This window comes from Oncorhynchus keta, chromosome 27 (assembly GCF_023373465.1).
Source record: "Oncorhynchus keta strain PuntledgeMale-10-30-2019 chromosome 27, Oket_V2, whole genome shotgun sequence".
Classification (NCBI taxonomy): domain Eukaryota; kingdom Metazoa; phylum Chordata; class Actinopteri; order Salmoniformes; family Salmonidae; genus Oncorhynchus; species Oncorhynchus keta.
In genome coordinates this window covers 18904836-18925306 of record NC_068447.1, presented here as the reverse complement: position 1 = coordinate 18925306, position 20471 = coordinate 18904836, and the positions used below count along the sequence as shown (strand labels likewise).

At 43.7% G+C, this 20471-nt stretch overlaps 1 protein-coding gene across 2 annotated transcripts in view; it reads left to right on the top strand.

Moving 5' to 3' along the window:
- LOC118359587 (EMILIN-3) overlaps positions 1 to 20471 on the top strand; it is a 58546-nt gene that overhangs the window by 22705 nt on the left and 15370 nt on the right. For both annotated transcript variants that reach the window (XM_052481859.1, XM_052481858.1), the window contains 5 exons: positions 3678 to 3800; positions 9349 to 9674; positions 9784 to 10121; positions 10358 to 10705; positions 10938 to 13518. In XM_052481859.1, coding sequence (XP_052337819.1) covers positions 3678 to 3800; positions 9349 to 9674; positions 9784 to 10121; positions 10358 to 10705; positions 10938 to 12080 — 2278 coding nt within the window. In that variant the 3' untranslated portion in view covers positions 12081 to 13518. The remainder of the gene's footprint in view (positions 1 to 3677; positions 3801 to 9348; positions 9675 to 9783; positions 10122 to 10357; positions 10706 to 10937; positions 13519 to 20471) is intronic.

Sequence of the window (20471 nt, the reverse complement as noted above, 5' to 3'; positions counted from 1 at the left end):
GTTGTATGTTGTGCATTTTACTGTATGATTCTAAAACCAGTTGTGATGTTGTGCATTTTACTGTATGATTCTAAAACCAGTTGTGATGTTGTGCATTTTACTGTATGATTCTAAAACCAGTTGTGATGTTGTGCATTTTACTGTATGATTCTAAAACCAGTTGTGATGTTGTGCATTTTACTGTATGATTCTAAAACCAGTTGTGATGTTATGCATTTTACTGTATGATTCTAAAACCAGTTGTATGTTGCGCATTTTACTGTATGATTCTAAAACCAGTTGTGATGTTGTGCATTTTACTGTATGACTCTAAAACCAGTTGTGATGTTGTGCATTTTACTGTATGATTCTAAAACCAGTTGTGATGTTGTGCATTTTACTGTATGATTCTAAAACCAGTTGTGATGTTGTGCATTTTACTGTATGATTCTAAAACCAGTTGTATGTTGTGCATTTTACTGTATGATTCTAAAACCAGTTGTGATGTTGTGCATTTTACTGTATGATTCTAAAACCAGTTGTATGTTGTGCATTTTACTGTATGATTCTAAAACCAGTTGTGATGTTGTGCATTTTACTGTATGATTCTAAAACCAGTTGTATGTTGTGCATTTTACTGTATGATTCTAAAACCAGTTGTGATGTTGTGCATTTTACTGTATGATTCTAAAACCAGTTGTGATGTTGTGCATTTTACTGTATGATTCTAAAACCAGTTGTGATGTTGTGCATTTTACTGTATGATTCTAAAACCAGTTGTGATGTTGTGCATTTTACTGTATGATTCTAAAACCAGTTGTATGTTGTGCATTTTACTGTAGGATTCTAAAACCAGTTGTGATGTTGTGCATTTTACTGTATGACTCTAAAACTAGTTGTGATGTTGTGCATTTTACTGTATGATTCTAAAACCAGTTGTATGTTGTGCATTTTACTGTATGATTCTAAAACCAGTTGTGATGTTGTGCATTTTACTGTATGATTCTAAAACCAGTTGTGATGTTGTGCATTTTACTGTATGACTCTAAAACTAGTTGTGATGTTGTGCATTTTACTGTATGATTCTAAAACCAGTTGTATGTTGTGCATTTTACTGTATGATTCTAAAACCAGTTGTGATGTTGTGCAATTTACTGTATGATTCTAAAACCAGTTGTATGTTGTGCATTTTACTGTATGATTCTAAAACCAGTTGTATGTTGTGCATTTTACTGTATGATTCTAAAACCAGTTGTGATGTTGTGCATTTTACTGTATGATTCTAAAACCAGTTGTGATGTTGTGCATTTTACTGTATGATTCTAAAACCAGTTGTGATGTTGTGCATTTTACTGTATGATTCTAAAACCAGTTGTATGTTGTGCATTTTACTGTAGGATTCTAAAACCAGTTGTGATGTTGTGCATTTTACTGTATGATTCTAAAACCAGTTGTATGTTGTGCATTTTACTGTAGGATTCTAAAACCAGTTGTGATGTTGTGCATTTTACTGTATGATTCTAAAACCAGTTGTGATGTTGTGCATTTTACTGTATGACTCTAAAACCAGTTGTGATGTTGTGCATTTTACTGTAGGATTCTAAAACCAGTTGTGATGTTGTGCATTTTACTGTATGATTCTAAAACCAGTTGTATGTTGTGCATTTTACTGTATGACTCTAAAACCAGTTGTGATGTTGTGCATTTTACTGTATGATTCTAAAACCAGTTGTGATGTTGTGCATTTTACTGTATGATTCTAAAACCAGTTGTATGTTGTGCATTTTACTGTATGATTCTAAAACCAGTTTTGATGTTGTGCATTTTACTGTATGATTCTAAAACCAGTTGTATGTTGTGCATTTTACTGTATGATTCTAAAACCAGTTGTGATGTTGTGCATTTTACTGTATGATTCTAAAACCAGTTGTGATGTTGTGCATTTTACTGTATGATTCTAAAACCAGTTGTGATGTTGTGCATTTTACTGTATGATTCTAAAACCAGTTGTGATGTTGTGCATTTTACTGTATGATTCTAAAACCAGTTGTGATGTTGTGCATTTTACTGTATGATTCTAAAACCAGTTGTATGTTGTGCATTTTACTGTAGGATTCTAAAACCAGTTGTGATGTTGTGCATTTTACTGTATGACTCTAAAACTAGTTGTGATGTTGTGCATTTTACTGTATGATTCTAAAACCAGTTGTATGTTGTGCATTTTACTGTATGATTTTAAAACCAGTTGTGATGTTGTGCATTTTACTGTATGATTCTAAAACCAGTTGTGATGTTGTGCATTTTACTGTATGACTCTAAAACTAGGTGTGATGTTGTGCATTTTACTGTATGATTCTAAAACCAGTTGTGATGTTGTGCATTTTACTGTATGATTCTAAAACCAGTTGTGATGTTGTGCATTTTACTGTATGATTCTAAAACCAGTTGTGATGTTGTGCATTTTACTGTATGATTCTAAAACCAGTTGTGATGTTGTGCATTTTACTGTATGATTCTAAAACCAGTTGTATATTGTGCATTTTACTGTAAAGGAGGTCTTCTACATGAATATGGGTGAGAGGGGATGTGTGTGTTCATGTTTGCCTTTGTCTGTGTACGTGTGAACAGTGATTTGCATGTGTACTTTCTTGCTTTTTGTTATTTTGAGAAAATGCACACAGACTTTTCCAAAGGCACAATATATCCCTCCCACTAGAAAGTGGCGTTAGTGCAGTCCATAGACTCGAAGAACATCCCATAATACTTCACCAGGTCAGGTCACACGACAGCACAGCTAACCACTTCCTTGACGACGCACACCCCGGCAACAGGTTTCCTGCTCTGTATGAAAGGAGCCCAGTCATTCCCGCTCCAGTCCCCTATCAATAGAGTCAACACATGGAGAGAGCGAGAGTTCACACACACACACACACACACACACACACACACACACACACACACACACACACACACACACACACACACACACACACACACACACACACACACACACACACACACACACACACACGCTAAGGGATGCCTAAACCAATAAGGCAGTGGTTTCTCATAATTTCCGACAGCCTGTCCTCTCTCTTTGCCCCATGAACCTGTTAACTTGGCATACACACACTTCTCTGCCTCAAACGTATTCCCTCATTTTCCTCCAAAACACTTCTGTGTGCCCTGGAAGTGCTGTGGAGCAGTGCTACGTTTCACACTTAATAATAAGTATCCCTTGGAACCCCAACAACATCTAACGTCCTACAGAAGCCGGAGCACTGCTTCCTGTTGGACCGGCCTAGGAACATTTAGCCGTTGCTATAGTTGCACTGGCGTCAAAGTGACAGAATGAGCCTGCAGAGCCTCTTGGAGACAGTCCATGGCTCAACAACACATATGTCTTCATGTAGGATTTTGGCCTCAAGTATAGTATATGTGGGAATCAGTGTCATTGGAAATGTCTAACATGGGCCAGAATTCAACTTGATTTTCATCACTGCACTTTCAGAAAGTGTGGTACGGAATGAGTGAATTCCAACCTTGGTCATTGTGAAGAGCTGCTATATGTGCTGGAGTGGCAACCGTCACTAATGCTGTTATGGACAGAGTTCTACAGGAGAAACAGCATTGGCTTGAGGACTTGATGATATCCTGTTGTTGTTTTTGTCGTTATTGATATTCTCTCTCTCTATCAGAAACCACTGTGCGTATGTGGTCCAGAAGAACATCACGTGTACGATGCAGGACAGTATGGCCACTTACGTAACGGCAGAGTACACAACCAAGTGCATCTGGGGGCAGAAGTGTCCTGTCGTCATGTAAGTACACTTCACTTGCTCACGTGCTCACATTTACACTGACTCAGCGCACACACACACACAGGCACACATACAATCATCACATACGCTGCTACTCGGTTATTCATACTGTATCCTTATGCCTAGTTACCTTACCCCACCACTCCAGTATCCCTGCATATTAAATATGGTAAATATGGTATTGGCACTGACCCTGTATATAGCTTACTTACTTTTAATAGCTCACTTCTTTTTTTATGGAACTATTGCATTATTGGGAAAGGACAATTAAAACGTAAAACTGGAAACTATATAATTACTGTAGAGAATTCAGACCCAGCAGCCTCTGACACTCATACGAACTGTAAGAGGGGGCTGAAAAGGATACTGACAATGAGACTCAACCACTGTTGTACACTTTCCATGTATTTTTGACGAGCATGGCAAAGCAGTCAGTGTGCTTTGCATTTGGACCAATGATATGTATAAATCATGGATGACTGACAGGGGGCGCTGTTTGGAAACAACCGTGCAGCCATGATGGTACTCCTATTGCAAACAAGATTTTGGAAGCTTTAGAATGACATGTTATCATATCTACATTCGTTTTTGACCGGTATATTCTATTACATACACCTTATTGCAGATTTTAAAATTATATTATGTGAACTGATCATTTAAAAAAATAAAAAAAGGTTAAAAATATTTTCCTTAAAGTTTTTTTGTGCTGCCCTCTGGTGGTGGCAGTGTGTACTACTAGTTAACGCCATACTGTCCCCCCAGCAGCACACCCAACTGTGTTGTTTTGTCAGTGGCTCTGTGACTCTGAACCGCCCACAGGGGTTTGAAAGTGTTGTTTGACCATTTATTTTCATCCCAGTGGATTATAAACAAACATATATTATGGTAATTCATGTAATGAGGGTGTGAGCTGGGATGTCATATTCTCTCTGGTGTGAAGCCTCTCAAAGGTCCCCTGTAGTGACCTCAGAGATAAATAGTCAAAGGATTTCTACTTCAAATAAAATGGAGGGAATCAGAAAGACAAGGGTAATAACCCCTAGTACAATCCCTCACCTGAGCCTGTATAATCTCCACACTACACCATCTCTTTATCCCCTAATCTACTGTTTATACCCTCCACCATCTCATTATACACAACCTAATCTACTGTTTATACCCTCCACCATCTCATTATACACACCCTAATCTACTGTTTATACCCTCCACCATCTCATTATACACACCCTAATCTACTCTCATTTATACCCTCCACCATCTCATTATACACACCCTAATCTACTGTTTATACCCTCCACCATCTCACCATCTAATCTACTGTTTATACACATACCCCCTAATCTACTGTTTATACCCTCCACCATCTCATTATACACACCCTAATCTACTGTTTATACCCTCCACCATCTCATTATACACACCCTAATCTACTGTTTATACCCTCCACCATCTCATTATACACACCCTAATCTACTGTTTATACCCTCCACCATCTCATTATACACACCCTAATCTACTGTTTATACTCCACCATCTCATTATACACACCCTAATCTACTGTTTATACCCTCCACCATCTCATTATACACACCCTAATCTACTGTTTATACCCTCCACCATCTCATTATACACACCTAATCTACTGTTTATACCCTCCACCATCTCATTATACACACCCTAATCTACTGTTTATACCCTCCACCATCTCATTATACACACCCTAATCTACTGTTTATACCCTCCACCATCTCATTATACACACCCTAATCTACTGTTTATCTCCACCATCTCATTATACACACCCTAATCTACTGTTTATACCTCTCTCATTATACCACCCTAATCTATACTGTTTACCCTCCACCATCTCATTATACACACCTAATCTACTGTTTATACCCTCCACCATCTCATTATACACACCCTAATCTACTGTTTATACCCTCCACCATCTCATTATACACCCCTAATCTACTGTTTATCCTCCACCATCTCATTATACACACCCTAATCTACTGTTTATACCCTCCACCATCTCATTATACACACCCTAATCTACTGTTTATACCCTCCACCATCTCATTATACACACCCTAATCTACTGTTTATACCTCCACCATCTCATTATACACACCCTAATCTACTGTTTATACCCTCCACCATCTCATTATACACACCTTAATCTACTGTTTATACTCCACCATCTCATTATACCTAATCTCCCCTCCACCATCTCATTATACACACCCTAATCTACTGTTTATACCCTCCACCATCTCATTATACCATAATCTACTGTTTATACCACCATCTCATTATACACACCCTAATCTACTGTTTATACCCCACCATCTCATCACACCCTCATGTTTATACCTCTCCACCATCTTTCCTAATCTACTGTTTATCTCCACCATCTCATTATACACACCTAATCTACTGTTTATACCTCCACCATCTCATTATACACACCCTAATCTACTGTTTATACCCTCCACCATCTCATTATACACACCCTAATCTACTGTTTATACCCTCCACCATCTCATTATACACCCCTAATCTAATCTACTGTTTATACCTCCACCATCTCATTATACACACCCTAATCTACTGTTTATACCTCCACCATCTATACCTCATTATACACCCCTAGTTTATACCCTCCACCATCTCATTATACACACCCTAATCTACTGTTTATACCCTCCACCATCTCATTATACACACCCTAATCTACTGTTTATACCCTCCACCATCTCATTATACACACCCTAATCTACTCTCATTATACACACCTATACCCTCCACCATCTCATTATACACACCCTAATCTACTGTTTATACCTCCACCATCTCATTATACACACCCTAATCTACTGTTTATACCTCCACCATCTCATTCTACTGTTTATACCCTCCACCATCTCATTATACACACCCTAATCTACTGTTTATACCTCCAATTATACACACCCTAATCTATATACACCATCTCATTATACACACCCTGGGTTTATAAATTATACACACCCTAATCTACTGTTTATACCTCCACCATCTCATTATACACACCCTAAGCACACCCTAATCTACTGTTTATACCCTCCACCATCTCATTATACACACCCTAATCTACTGTTTATACCCTCCACCATCTCATTATACACACCCTAATCTACTGTTTATACCCTCCACCATCTCATTATACACACCCTAATCTACTGTTTATACCCTCCACCATCTCATTATACACACCTAATCTACTGTTTAGTTTATACCCTCCACCATCTCATTATACACACCCTAATCTACTGTTTATACCCTCCACCATCTCATTATACACACCCTAATCTACTGCTCTCATTATACACTAATCTACTGGTTTATAAAACCTCCACCATCTCATTATACACACCCTAATCTACTGTTTATACCCTCCACCATCTCATTATACACACCTAATCTACTGTTTATACCTCCACCATCTCATTATACACACCCTAATCTACTGTTTATACCTCCACCATCTCATTATACACACCCTAATCTACTGATACCCTCCACCATCTCATTATACACCCTAATCTACTGTTTAACTGTTTATACCCTCCACCATCTCATTATACACACCCTAATCTACTGTTTATACCCTCCACCATCTCATTATACACACCCTAATCTACTGTTTATACCATCTCCACCATCTCATTACCATCTCATTATACACCCTAATCTACTGTTTATACCCTCCACCATCTCATTATACACACCTAATCTACTGTTTATACCCTCCACCATCTCATTATACACACCCTAATCTACTGTTTATACCTCCACCATCTCATTATACACACCTAATCTACTGTTTATACCTCCACCATCTCATTATACACACCTTAATCTACTGTTTATACCCTCCACCATCTCATGATACACCCTTCAATCTACTGTTACACCTATACCCCCACCCTAATCTACTGCCCTCCACCATCTCATTATACACACCCTAATCTACTGTTTATACCCTCCACCATCTCAGGACACACCCTAATCTACTGTTTATACACCATCTCATTATACACACCCTAATCTACTGTTTATACCCTCCACCATCTCATTATACACACCCTAATCTACTGTTTATACCCTCCACCATCTCATTATACACACCCTAATCTACTGTTTATACCCTCCACCATCTCATTATACACACCCTAATCTACTGTTTATACCCTCCACCATCTCATTATACACACCCTAATCTACTGTTTATACCCTCCACCATCTCATTATACACACCCTAATCTACTGTTTATACCCTCCACCATCTCATTATACACACCCTAATCTACTGTTTATACCCTCCACCATCTCATTATACACACCCTAATCTACTGTTTATACCCTCCACCATCTCATTATACACACCCTAATCTACTGTTTATCCTCCACCATCTCATTATACACACCCTAATCTACTGTTTATACCTCCACCATCTCATTATACACACCCTAATCTACTGTTTATACCCTCCACCATCTCATTATACACACCCTAATCTACTGTTTATACCCTCCACCATCTCATTATACACACCCTAATCTACTGTTTATACCCTCCACCATCTCATTATACACACCCTAATCTACTGTTTATACCCTCCACCATCTCATTATACACACCCTAATCTACTGTTTATACCCTCCACCATCTCATTATACACACCCTAATCTACTGTTTATACCCTCCACCATCTCATTATACACACCTTAATCTACTGTTTATACCCTCCACCATCTCAATACCTGTCCCTCTCATTATACACACCCTAATCTACTGGTTTATACCTCCACCATCTCATTATACACACCCTAATCTACTGTTTATACCCTCCACCATCTCATTATACACACCCTAATCTACTGTTTATACCCTCCACCATCTCATTATACACACCCTAATCTACTGTTTATACCCTCCACCATCTCATTATACACACCCTAATCTACTGGATACCCTCCACCATCTCATTATACACACCCTAATCTACTGTTTATACCTCCACCATCTCATTATACACACCCTAATCTACTGTTTATACCTCCACCATCTCATTATACACACCCTAATCTACTGTTTATACCCTCCACCATCTCATTATACACACCCTAATCTACTGTTTATACCCTCCACCATCTCATTATACACACCCTAATCTACTGTTTATACCCTCCACCATCTCATTATACACACCCTAATCTACTGTTTATACCCTCCACCATCTCATTATACACACCCTAATCTACTGTTTATACCCTCCACCATCTCATTATACACACCCTAATCCTTTGATCTATCCTGTCCTCTCCTCCCATCTCAATTCCTGATCTGTTATCTGCTCTCTCCTCCTCTCCATCCTCCACTCTTTCTCTCTACATCCTCCACTCTTTCTCTTTCCATCCTTCACTTCTGCTCTCTCCTCCTCTCCATCTTTCACTCCTGCTCTCTCCATATTCCACTCCTGCTCTCCATCCTCCACTCCAGGTACCGGACCTTCTACAAGCCTAAATACAAGGTGGGTTATAAAACCATCACTGAGCTGGAGTGGAGGTGCTGTCCTGGCTACTCTGGAGAGAACTGTTACGATGGACCCACTTCCGTGCCCGATATGATGCCCCCCTTCAGGGGTGGTGCCCCCCACCGCCCAGGAGCGAAGGGATACCCTCACGGGGAGCCCAGACCCCCCTTGGACCACAAACCTGTCCCTGGGAGGGCTATTTTGGAGCCTGGGAGGCCCTTCCCAAATCAGCCTGATAGTAGACCCATTCCCACTGGACAACTTCCCACCGGGAATGGCAAACCCAACTACGGTCAGACCAGACAGGGGTGGAATATTCACCAATTTATATTTTCAAACCCTGATTTACTCTTCCATTTCCTTCCCTTGCCCTATGTAATCATCATTTTCTTTCTCTCTAGGTTATAAGGTTGGTGTTAGTGGAGAGCGTCTGGACCGTATGGAGGTGGACCTGCGTCGCCTAACCCAGGGTCTGGACATTCTGAACGGGGTGGTGGCTGGCCTGGAGGACCGTCTGCGCCTCTCTCTCCGGGAGGATACCACAAAGATGCTGGGCTCCCTGCTCTCCAGTGCCCCCCGTCTCTCTGACTCCTCCGTTGGCTTCGGGGTTATCCCAGACGGGACCCCAGACGGCCTGAAGGGGGGAGAGGGTTTCCCCGGGTTTGGGGATCTGGCTGGGAGGGTGACGGAGGTGAAGGATGAGCTCAGAGCCAAGGGACACATGCTGGAGGAGATACAGGTGGGTGCTAAGGTATTGTGATTAGAATTGTTTATGCTAGATTATGGAAATGTAGAAAACCATGTCATGTCCAAATCAATAATCAAACTTGTGGCACAATGCCAATCAGAACGATCCTGAATCTCACACTGAGATTCTGTACATCTTTGACTCCGCACTGACCAATTTCTACACAATGTCAAGAGTTTGAGGAAAGTGCTACCTAAAACCAAACCATTGTCATTCTCATTCATTAGGGTATGGTTCTGGGCCATGACTGGCAGCTGAAGAGGATGTTGGAGGCTGCGACCGGCAGGCCCATCCCTGGATCGGGCTCTCCCTCCATCATGGAGCTGCTGGATGCAAAGCTTGCTGGCGTCCGCGCTGAGATCCTGGACGGCTTCGAGAGGCGTCTGTCTGGCCTGGAGAACCACTGTGAGGAGAGGATAGGAGAGGTCCAGAGACAGTGTCATAATGAACACATGAATGGACAGGAACAGATTCAGCAGTCACTGGACGGCAGAGAGACTGGCCTGAGAGAGGAGCTGGGTACTCTGCAGGCCCAAATACAGGGGCTGACCCTCACTGAGAGCTGCTGCGGACAGGTACCAATTCACTTTGGGGCTCTATTCAATCCATATAGCTGAAATTTAAAGGCAATCGTCCCGCTTTAGCAGAGAATGCATTCACAGTAAATGCTGCATATGACAGCTCAATCGAAAATGTACTTTACATTTCTATCACACAATCTGTAACACACAATCTGTAAATGGCTTAAACATGTACATGACTGGCTTATTGCTACACTACATGCCTGACATGTCACTGTCATTGCAGGTGAACAGCCTGTCCCAGCGGGTGTTGATGTTAGAGGAGTCAGTGACAGGGTTAACGGAGTCTCAGCGCCAGCTCCAGGCTGCTCTCACTGACCAGACTATCCACATTGAGACCCTGATAGAGGCCCGTCTGGAGAACATGGATGCCCGGCTCAATGCCACAGAGTCTGGGGAAGTAGGGGTTGCCAGGGTGCCTTGGGAGCTGGACGGCTTCAATACCCTGGAGGACAAGCTGAAGACCCTGGAGAACAGGGTGTTTGTGGCCGTGGAAGAGCTGAGAAACGCCACCGCCCCAGCTCTGCTGGAGGGTCAGGTGGTGCCTGCCCTGGAGACAGAGATCGAGTCAGTCAGGAGGAGGGTGGAGGGAGACCTGGACGGCATTCAGAAACAGCTCACAGACCTGGAGCTCCTCTGCACCTCCTCCTGCTCCCCCGCAACTACCCCTGAAGGAGGTACGGGGACAGGCCTAGCGGAGGAGGAGTGTGGGGAGGTGGAGAAGAAGGTGTCAGGTCGTCTGGACTCCCATGCCGACCAGCTAGACCATCTCAACACCACACTGCAGACCCTTCTGAACCGTATCGCCCAGGAGGATCAGGAAGGCTCTGTCCAAGGAGAGATCACCCTCCTCAAAATCAATGTCAACTCTGTCAACCGCACCCTGAAGGGTCTGAGGGACTCGGTTAGCTTGTTCACTAAGGGAGTGGGCCAAGCTAATGCCACATGGACACACAGGGAGAACCAGCTAGCCACCGAGGTCCAGGGCATCACCCAGCTGGTGGGGCGCCAGGCCTCCCTCCTGGGGGCCGGGGAGCGCCGATTAGCCCAGCTGAAGGGGGAACTGGTGGGCCTGAGGAGGAGGCTGGCCGGAGAGCTGCAGGGCTGCTGGAGCACGGCCCTTGGGGTTCAGAGGGAGGTGAAGGAGGTGGATAGTCGTGTGTCCCAGGTGGAGGGACAGTGTGGCAGCCTGGGGGAGCTGGCGGACCACCTGGAGAGGATCAGAGCAGAGCTGGAGAGACACTCTGACTCGTACCTGTCACAGGTGAATGGAACGCTGGCCAGTCACTCTACACAGCTAGCCGAGCTGAAGGGAGAGATCAAAGACTGTGTCGGGAAGGGCTCAGCCAATCATAGGGGAGACCAGTAGCAGCCGAGCTACGGAGAGAGACTTATGTGTGTCAGTAGTGTGAAGAGGATTCACATTTTCATCTGCTTTCCTTCATCTCCTCTGATGGGAAAGTTGAGAAGAAATTCAGAGCAGGATTCCATCATATTGCTTTGACCTACCCTAACTGTTCAGATCTGGGAAGGAAAGGAGATGAGGAGAAGAGGCTATTTGAAACTATTGACATGCACCCTTGGTTGTATAGTTGGGCAATATTTTCCCTAAAGGGATATTTTTGTTGTTGTTTTTCTGATATTTTTGTTCTTTTGACATTTTATTTGGATTTTTAACTGACTTTTTAACTTATATGAAGAAATGATGGTTGCATTGTTATACTTTACGTATTAGAGATATGTGTAAAACCAATAACAAAAACAAAGTGAATGATGTAAGACTAATGAGCAGCTATGGGTTTCTACTGGCAAACACACTCCACTCTGTGTGGACTCTTCCTTTAAAAATACTGGAGCCTATGTCAACATGAAAGGTGCTATAATATTTGTAAACATTTAGGGTTTTTTATTGTAAAAAAGAAATGTATTTCTCCTTAAAGTTTTGTGTTTTCTTCTTTGGTCATTCTGATGTCTAAGACGGAATAGTATTATGCTGAAGAGTTTTGATACTAAGGTGAACTAGTAGCCTGGTCCCAGATCTGTTTGTGCTTCTCCATCTCCATTGCTCATTGTCAAGCCAAACAATGAGTGACGGGCAGCTGACATGATGGCACAAACCGACTGGCACTCATACTAGGCCACTGGGCCTACTCATACAAAAAACCTCACATTACCCATGCAAGCTAAGGTAACTGAACTAAATGACTATCACCCTGTAGAACTCACCTTTGTCATCATGAAGCGCTTTGAGAGTCAAGGACCATACAACCTTCATCTTAAATGACACCCTAGACCCCCTACAATTTGCATACCACACCAACAGATCCATGTACGATTAAATCTCTTAAGCACTGCACACCGCCCTATCCCACCTGGAGGAGGAATACCTGTGTGAGAACGCTGATCATTGACTACAGCTCAGTTTTCAACACCATAGTGCCCTCCAAGCTCGTCACTAAGCTCATGGCCCTGGGTCTGAAGTCATCCCTGTACAACTGGGTCCTAGACTTCTTGACAGGCCAACATCAGGTGGTGAGGACAGGCAACAACACTTCTGCCATACTGAGCCTCAACACAGTGCTTGCTCATCCCCCTCCTGTACTCACATGACGGTCTGGCCGATCACGACTCTAACTAAATCATCAAGTTTGCTGACGACACGACAGTGGTAGGCCTGAGGACCAGAACAACAAGACAGCCAACAGGGAGGAGGTTAGAGCCCTGGCAAAGTGTTTCCATAAAAATACTCCCTACATCAACGTCAACAAAGCAGAGGAGCTGATCGTGGACTAAATGAGACAGAAGAGGTAGCACGTCCCCATCCACGGGCACAGTCTAGAGGTTAAAAAGCTTCAAGTTCCTTGGCCTGCACATCATTGAGAACCTGAAATGGTGCCACCACACCAGCACTGTGGTAAAGAAGGCGGAACAGCGCTTCTTCAACTTCAGGCGGCTGAAGAAATTTGTCATGTCACCTGAGCCACGGTCTGTTAACTCTGATACTGTCTAACGGAGAAGGTACATCATAGCCGGGACTGAGAGACTGAGAAACAGCTTCTATCACCAGGCCATCACACTGTTGAACAGCCATCATTAGCCGGCTACCTGCCCGATACTCCGCTCTACATCTTGAGACTAATGTCCCATGTGAGACATTGAACACTGGTAACTTCATATACTGTTTATATACTGTTGCTTACTCACTGTGTATGTATATACTGTATTCTCCACATAGCCCATCCCTAATATACCTACTATTGTACATACCATTTTCTTTTCCAAATGACATGCTGTCTATAAAACATCACATATTTATATACTGTAAATGCTCACGCTAATATACAGTATCTTTGGAGTATTAATTGGACTAGTTCTGACAGTTCTTGATTTATTGATTATTTGTGTATTTGTATTGTGTTTGAGAGGCATTCTACTGCCCTGTTGGAGCTACTAACATAAGACTTTCTACTGCCCTGTTGGAGCTACTAACATAAGACTTTCTACTGCCCTGTTGGAGCTACTAACATAAGACTTTCTACTGCCCTGTTGGAGCTACTAACATAAGACTTTCTACTGCACTGTTGGAGCTACTAACATAAGACTTTCTACTGCCCTGTTGGAGCTACTAACATAAGACTTTCTACTGCCCTGTTGGAGCTACTAACATAAGACATTCTACTGCACTGTTGGAGCTACTAACATAAGACTTTCTACTGCCCTGTTGGAGCTACTAACATAAGACTTTCTACTGCCCTGTTGGAGCTACTAACATAAGACTTTCTACTGCCCTGTTGGAGCTACTCACATAAGCATTTCACTGCACTGTTGGAGCTACTAACATAAGACTTTCTACTGCCCTGTTGGAGCTACTAACATAAGACTTTCTACTGCCCTGTTGGAGCTACTAACATAAGACTTTCTACTGCCCTGTTGGAGCTACTAACATAAGACTTTCTACTGCCCTGTTGAGCTACTAACATAAGACATTCTACTGCACTGTTGGAGCTACTAACATAAGACTTTCTACTGCCCTGTTGGAGCTACTAACATAAGACTTTCTACTGCCCTGTTGGAGCTACTAACATAAGACTTTCTACTGCCCTGTTGGAGCTACTCACATAAGCATTTCACTGCACTGTTGGAGCTACTAACATAAGACTTTCTACTGCCCTGTTGGAGCTACTAACATAAGACTTTCTACTGCCCTGTTGGAGCTACTAACATAAGACTTTCTACTGCCCTGTTGGAGCTACTCACATAAGCATTTCACTGCACTGTTGGAGCTACTAACATAAGACTTTCTACTGCCCTGTTGGAGCTACTCACATAAGCATTTCACTGCACCTGCTGTAACACTTGCAAATCTACGTATACAACCAATAAACTCTGATTTGATTTCTCATGTTCTGATGCAGATCTATGAATAACCAGCAGGAGGCATCAAATCCTTTGATAATGACAGAAGTTGTGGTTTATTATTCAGAATTTCAGTAGTATTTCCAATACACAAGAACAGTATGTTAAACCCTTCCTCCTTATCAGGGACTGCACATTCCATACCATTCACTAAACAGAACAAAATGTTTTCCATGCCAGGTGGACTAGACTGTCAGACTACAGGGTAAACAGGAGGACAGGATGTGACTCAGCACTGTCACCAGGATGGGGAGGCTCCAGAGGAGAATGAAAGGGTGGCAGCGAAAGGAGGGGGAGGGTGAGAGTAGAGAGACGGGAAACACTGCTGTGGTTGGCTGTGTTAGAGATGGAAGGGTGAGAGTAGAGAGATGGGAAACACTGCTGTGATTGGCTATGTTAGACATGGAAGGGTGAGAGGGAGGAAGAGGGGGAGGAAGAATGATATTGGAAGAGGGGGAGGAAGAGAGGAGAGTGTTTGAAGATCAGATGGGTGAACAGGCGTCACTCGTGTCCCTGACAGATATGCAGGCAGGAGTCACAACAAGGCTGTGGAATTACTGATGGAATGCACGCACACACAATGGATATATATATATTATATATATATATATATATACACATATACACACACACAATTGATGTCAGAAGTTTACATACACTTAGGTTGGAATCATTAAAACTTGTTTTTCAACCACTCCACAAATTTCTTGTTAACAAACTATAGTTTTGGCAAGTCGTTTAGGACATCTACTTTGTGCATGACACAAGTCATTCTTCCAACATCTCAGACAAATTATTTCACTTATAATGATAGGATAATTTACATCATTTGAGTCAAATGGAGGTGTACCTGTGGATGTATTTCAAGACCTACCCTCAAACTCAGTGCCTCTTTGCTCGACATCATGGGAAAATCAAAAGAACTCAGCCAAGACCTCAGAAAGAAATTGTAGATCTCCATAAGTCTGGTTCATCCTTGGGAGCAATTTCCAAACGCCTGAAGGTACCACGTTCATCTGTACAAACAATTGTACGCAAGTATAAACACCATGGGACCACGCAGCCGTCATACCGCTCAGGAAGGAGACGCATTCTGTCTCCTAGAGATGAACGTGCTTTGGTGCGAAAAGTGCAAATCAATCCCAGAACAACAGCAAAGGATCTTGTGAAGATTCTGGAGGAAACAGGTACAAAATTATCTATATCTACAGTTAAACGAGTCCTATATCGTTACAACCTGATAGGCCGTTCAGCAAGGAAGAAGCCACTGCTCCAAAACCGCCATAAAAAAGCCAGACTACAGTTTGCAACTGCACATGGGGACAAAGATTGTACTTTTTGGAAAAATGTCCTCTGGTCTGATGAAACAAAAATAGAACTGTTTGGCCATAATGACCATCATTATGTTTGGAGGACAAAGGGGGAGGTTTGCAAGCCGAAGAACACCATCCCAACCGTGAAGCACGGGGGTGGCAGCATCATGTTGTGCGGGTGCTTTGCTGCAGGAGGGACTGGTGCAAGTTGAAGCTTGGTCGCAAATGGGTCTTCGAAATGGACAATGACCCCAAGCATACTTCCAAAGTTGTGGCAAAATGGCTTAAGGACAACAAAGTCAAGGTATTGGAGTGGCCATCACAAAGCCCTTACCTCAATCATATAGAAAATGTGTGGGCAGAACTGAGAAAGCGTGTGCGAGCAAAGAGGCCTACAAACCTGCCTCAGTTACACCAGCTCTGTCAGGAGGAATGGGCCAAAATTCACCCAAATTATTATGGGAAGCTTGTGGAAGGCTAACCGAAACACTTGACCCAAGTTAATCAATTTAAAGGCACTGCTACCAAATACTCAAATACTAATCGAGTGTATGTAAACTTCTGACCCACTGGGAATGTGATGAAAGAAATAAAAGCCAAAATGAATCAATCTACTATTTTTCTGGCATTTCACATTCTTAAAATAAAGTGATGATCCTAACTGACCTAGACAGGGAATTTTAGGATTAAATGTCAGGAATTGTGAAAAACTGTGTTTAAATGTACTTGGCTAAGGTGTATGTAAACTTCCGACTTCAACTGCATACATACATACCTATATACACACAAATAGAAAACACACAGCAGGATAGAGCAAACACAGAGTGAGCAGGGCCCCATGGGCAGGGAACAGCTGGGTGCCCGCTCCAACAAACTTTACCCTCTCCCTCCCTGGGGACGCAGCGAGGCACAGAGGGACCCAACCATGGATGACCTAGAGAACAGACACACAGGGTGGAGAGAGAGCAGCTCTGAGGCTTGTCACTTTGTGTGCTGATATGAAGGGAAGTGACTGAAACACGCCAAAACACACACACACAGAATAGGAACAGAGTGCTACCCATAGAATCAGGAATTGCCATTCATCAGCACTGAAGGCCAAGTCTTTCATTAGTGGCATAAAGACTGCTGGAGAGAGGCACAAACGCACGTACATACATATACTGAACAAAAATACAAAACGCAACATGCATACAGTTCATACAAGAAGTAAATTGAAATAAATGAATTAGGCCTTAATCTATGAACGTCACATGACTGGGAATACAGATATGCATCTGATGGTCACAGATCATTATAAAACAGTTGGGGCTTGGATCAGAAAACCAGTCAGTGTCTGGTGTGACCACCATTTGCCTCATACAGCACGACACGTCTCCTTCACATAGAGCTGATCAGGCTGTTGATTGTGGCCTGTGGAATGTTGTCAAAACTTCAATGGCTGTGCGAAGTTGCTGGAAATACCTGTTCATACCATAACCCCACCGCCACCATGGGGAACTCTGTTCACAACGTTGACATCAGCAAACCGCTCGCCCACATGACGCCATACAACTGGTATGTTGACATCAGCAAACCGCTCGCCCACATTACGCCATACAAGTGGTATGCGGTTGTAAGGACGTTTGTACTTACTGCTAAAGTCTCTAAAACGACGTTGGAGATGGCTTATGACAGATAAATTAACATGAAATTCTCTGGCAACAGCTCTGGTAGACATTCCTGCAGTCAGTATACCAATTGCACACTCCCTCAAAACTTGACATCTGTGGCATTGTTTTGTGACACAAAACTGCACATTTTAGAGTGGCCTTTTATTGTCCCCAGAACAAGGTGCAACTGTGTAATGATTATGCTGTTTAATCAGCTTCTTGATATGCTACACCTGTCAGGTGGATGGATTATCTTGGTAAAGGAGGAATGAAAACTAACAGGGATGTTAGCTTTTTGTTCATATTGAACATTTCTGGGATCTTTTATTTCAGCACTTTACATGTTGCGTTTATATTTTGGTTGAGTGTACATATGCATATGCACCGATGAAATGGACTTCGATTAAAGTTAAATGTGGAAGACACATTGAACACATTCAGTTGTGCAACAGGTGAGGTATACCCTTTCACACTCAAACACGTTTCTCTAATAAAACCGTCAAAATAATTGTGTGTCACTGCACAGAGTGTATATGAATGAGCAAATATGGCCATATGACAGTACAATTCTGTGGCATATGTCTCCTAGTGGTTTTAGACGATTGAATGGAGCCAAATGAAAAGGGTGACTGCAGTGGGCTAACCTGTGACTGCAGTGGGCTAACCTGTGACTGCAGTGGGCTACTGCACCTAACCTGTGACTGCAGTGGGCTAACCTGTGACTGCAGTGGGCTAACCTGTGACTGCAGTGGGCTAACCTGTGACTGCAGTGGGCTAACCTGTGTGACTGCAGTGGGCTAACCTGTGACTGCAGTGGGCTAACCTGTGACTGCAGTGGGCTAACCTGTGACTGCAGTGGGCTACTGCAGTGGGCTAACCTGTGACTGCAGTGGGCTAACCTGTGACTGCAGTGGGCTGCAGTGGGCTACCTGACTGCAGTGGGCTAACCTGTGACTGCAGTGGGCTAACCTGTGACTGCAGTGGGCTAACCTGTGACTGCAGTGGGCCCTGTGACTGCAGTGGGCTAACCTGTGACTGCAGTGGGCTAACCTGTGACTGCAGTGGGCTAACCTGTGACTGCAGTGGGCTAACCTGTGACTGCAGTGGGCTAACCTGTGACTGCAGTGGGCTAACCTGTGACTGCAGTGGGCTAACCTGTGACTGCAGTGGGCTAACCTGTGACTGCAGTGGGCTAACCTGTGACTGCAGTGGGCTAACCTGTGACTGCAGTGGGCTAACCTGTGACTGCAGTGGGCTAACCTGTGACTGCAGTGGGCTAACCTGTGACTGCAGTGGGCTAACCTGTGACTGCAGTGGGCTAACCTGTGACTGGAGTGGGCTAACCTGTGACTGCAGTGGGCTAACCTGTGACTGCAGTGGGCTGCAGTGGGCTAACCTGTGACTGCAGTGGGCTAACCTGTGACTGCAGTGGGCTAACCTGTGACTGGAGTGGGCTAACCTGTGACTGCAGTGGGCTAACCTGTGACTGCAGTGGGCTAACCTGTGACTGCAGTGGGCTAACCTGTGACTGCAGTGGGCTAACCTGTGACTGCAGTGGGCTAACCTGTGACTGCAGTGGGCTGTGACTGGAGTGGGCTAACCTGTGACTGCAGTGGGCTAACCTGTGACTGCAGTGGGCTAACCTGACTGCAGTGGGCTAACCTGTGACTGGAGTGGGCTAACCTGTGACTGCAGTGGGTTAACCTGTGACTGCAGTGGGCTAACCTGTGACTGCAGTGGGCTAACCTGTGACTGCAGTGGGCTAACCTGTGACTGCAGTGGGCTAACCTGTGACTGCAGTGGGCTAACCTGTGACTGCAGTGGGCTAACCTGTGACTGCAGTGGGCTAACCTGTGACTGCAGTGGGCTAACCTGTGACTGCAGTGGGCTAACCTGTGACTGCAGTGGTGACTGCAGTGGGCTAACCTGTGACTGCAGTGGGCTAACCTGTGACTGCAGTGGGCTAACCTGTGACTGCAGTGGGCTAACCTGTGACTGCAGTGGGCTAACCTGTGACTGCAGTGGGCTAACCTGTGACTGCAGTGGGCTAACCTGTGACTGCAGTGGGCTAACCTGTGACTGCAGTGGGCTAACCTGTGACTGCAGTGGGCTAACCTGTGACTGCAGTGGGCTAACCTGTGACTGCAGTGGGCTAACCTGTGACTGCAGTGGGCTAACCTGTGACTGCAGTGGGCTAACCTGTGACTGCAGTGGGCTAACCTGTGACTGCAGTGGGCTAACCTGTGACTGCAGTGAGCTAACCTGAGATGTGCTGTTGTTGTCGTTCTAAATGCAGCTGTGACCCTCCTCTCAGACTCTTTCTGCTCCCTGCTGTGACAGATGACACACACACAACATTAAACAACCAAAACCTTTGTC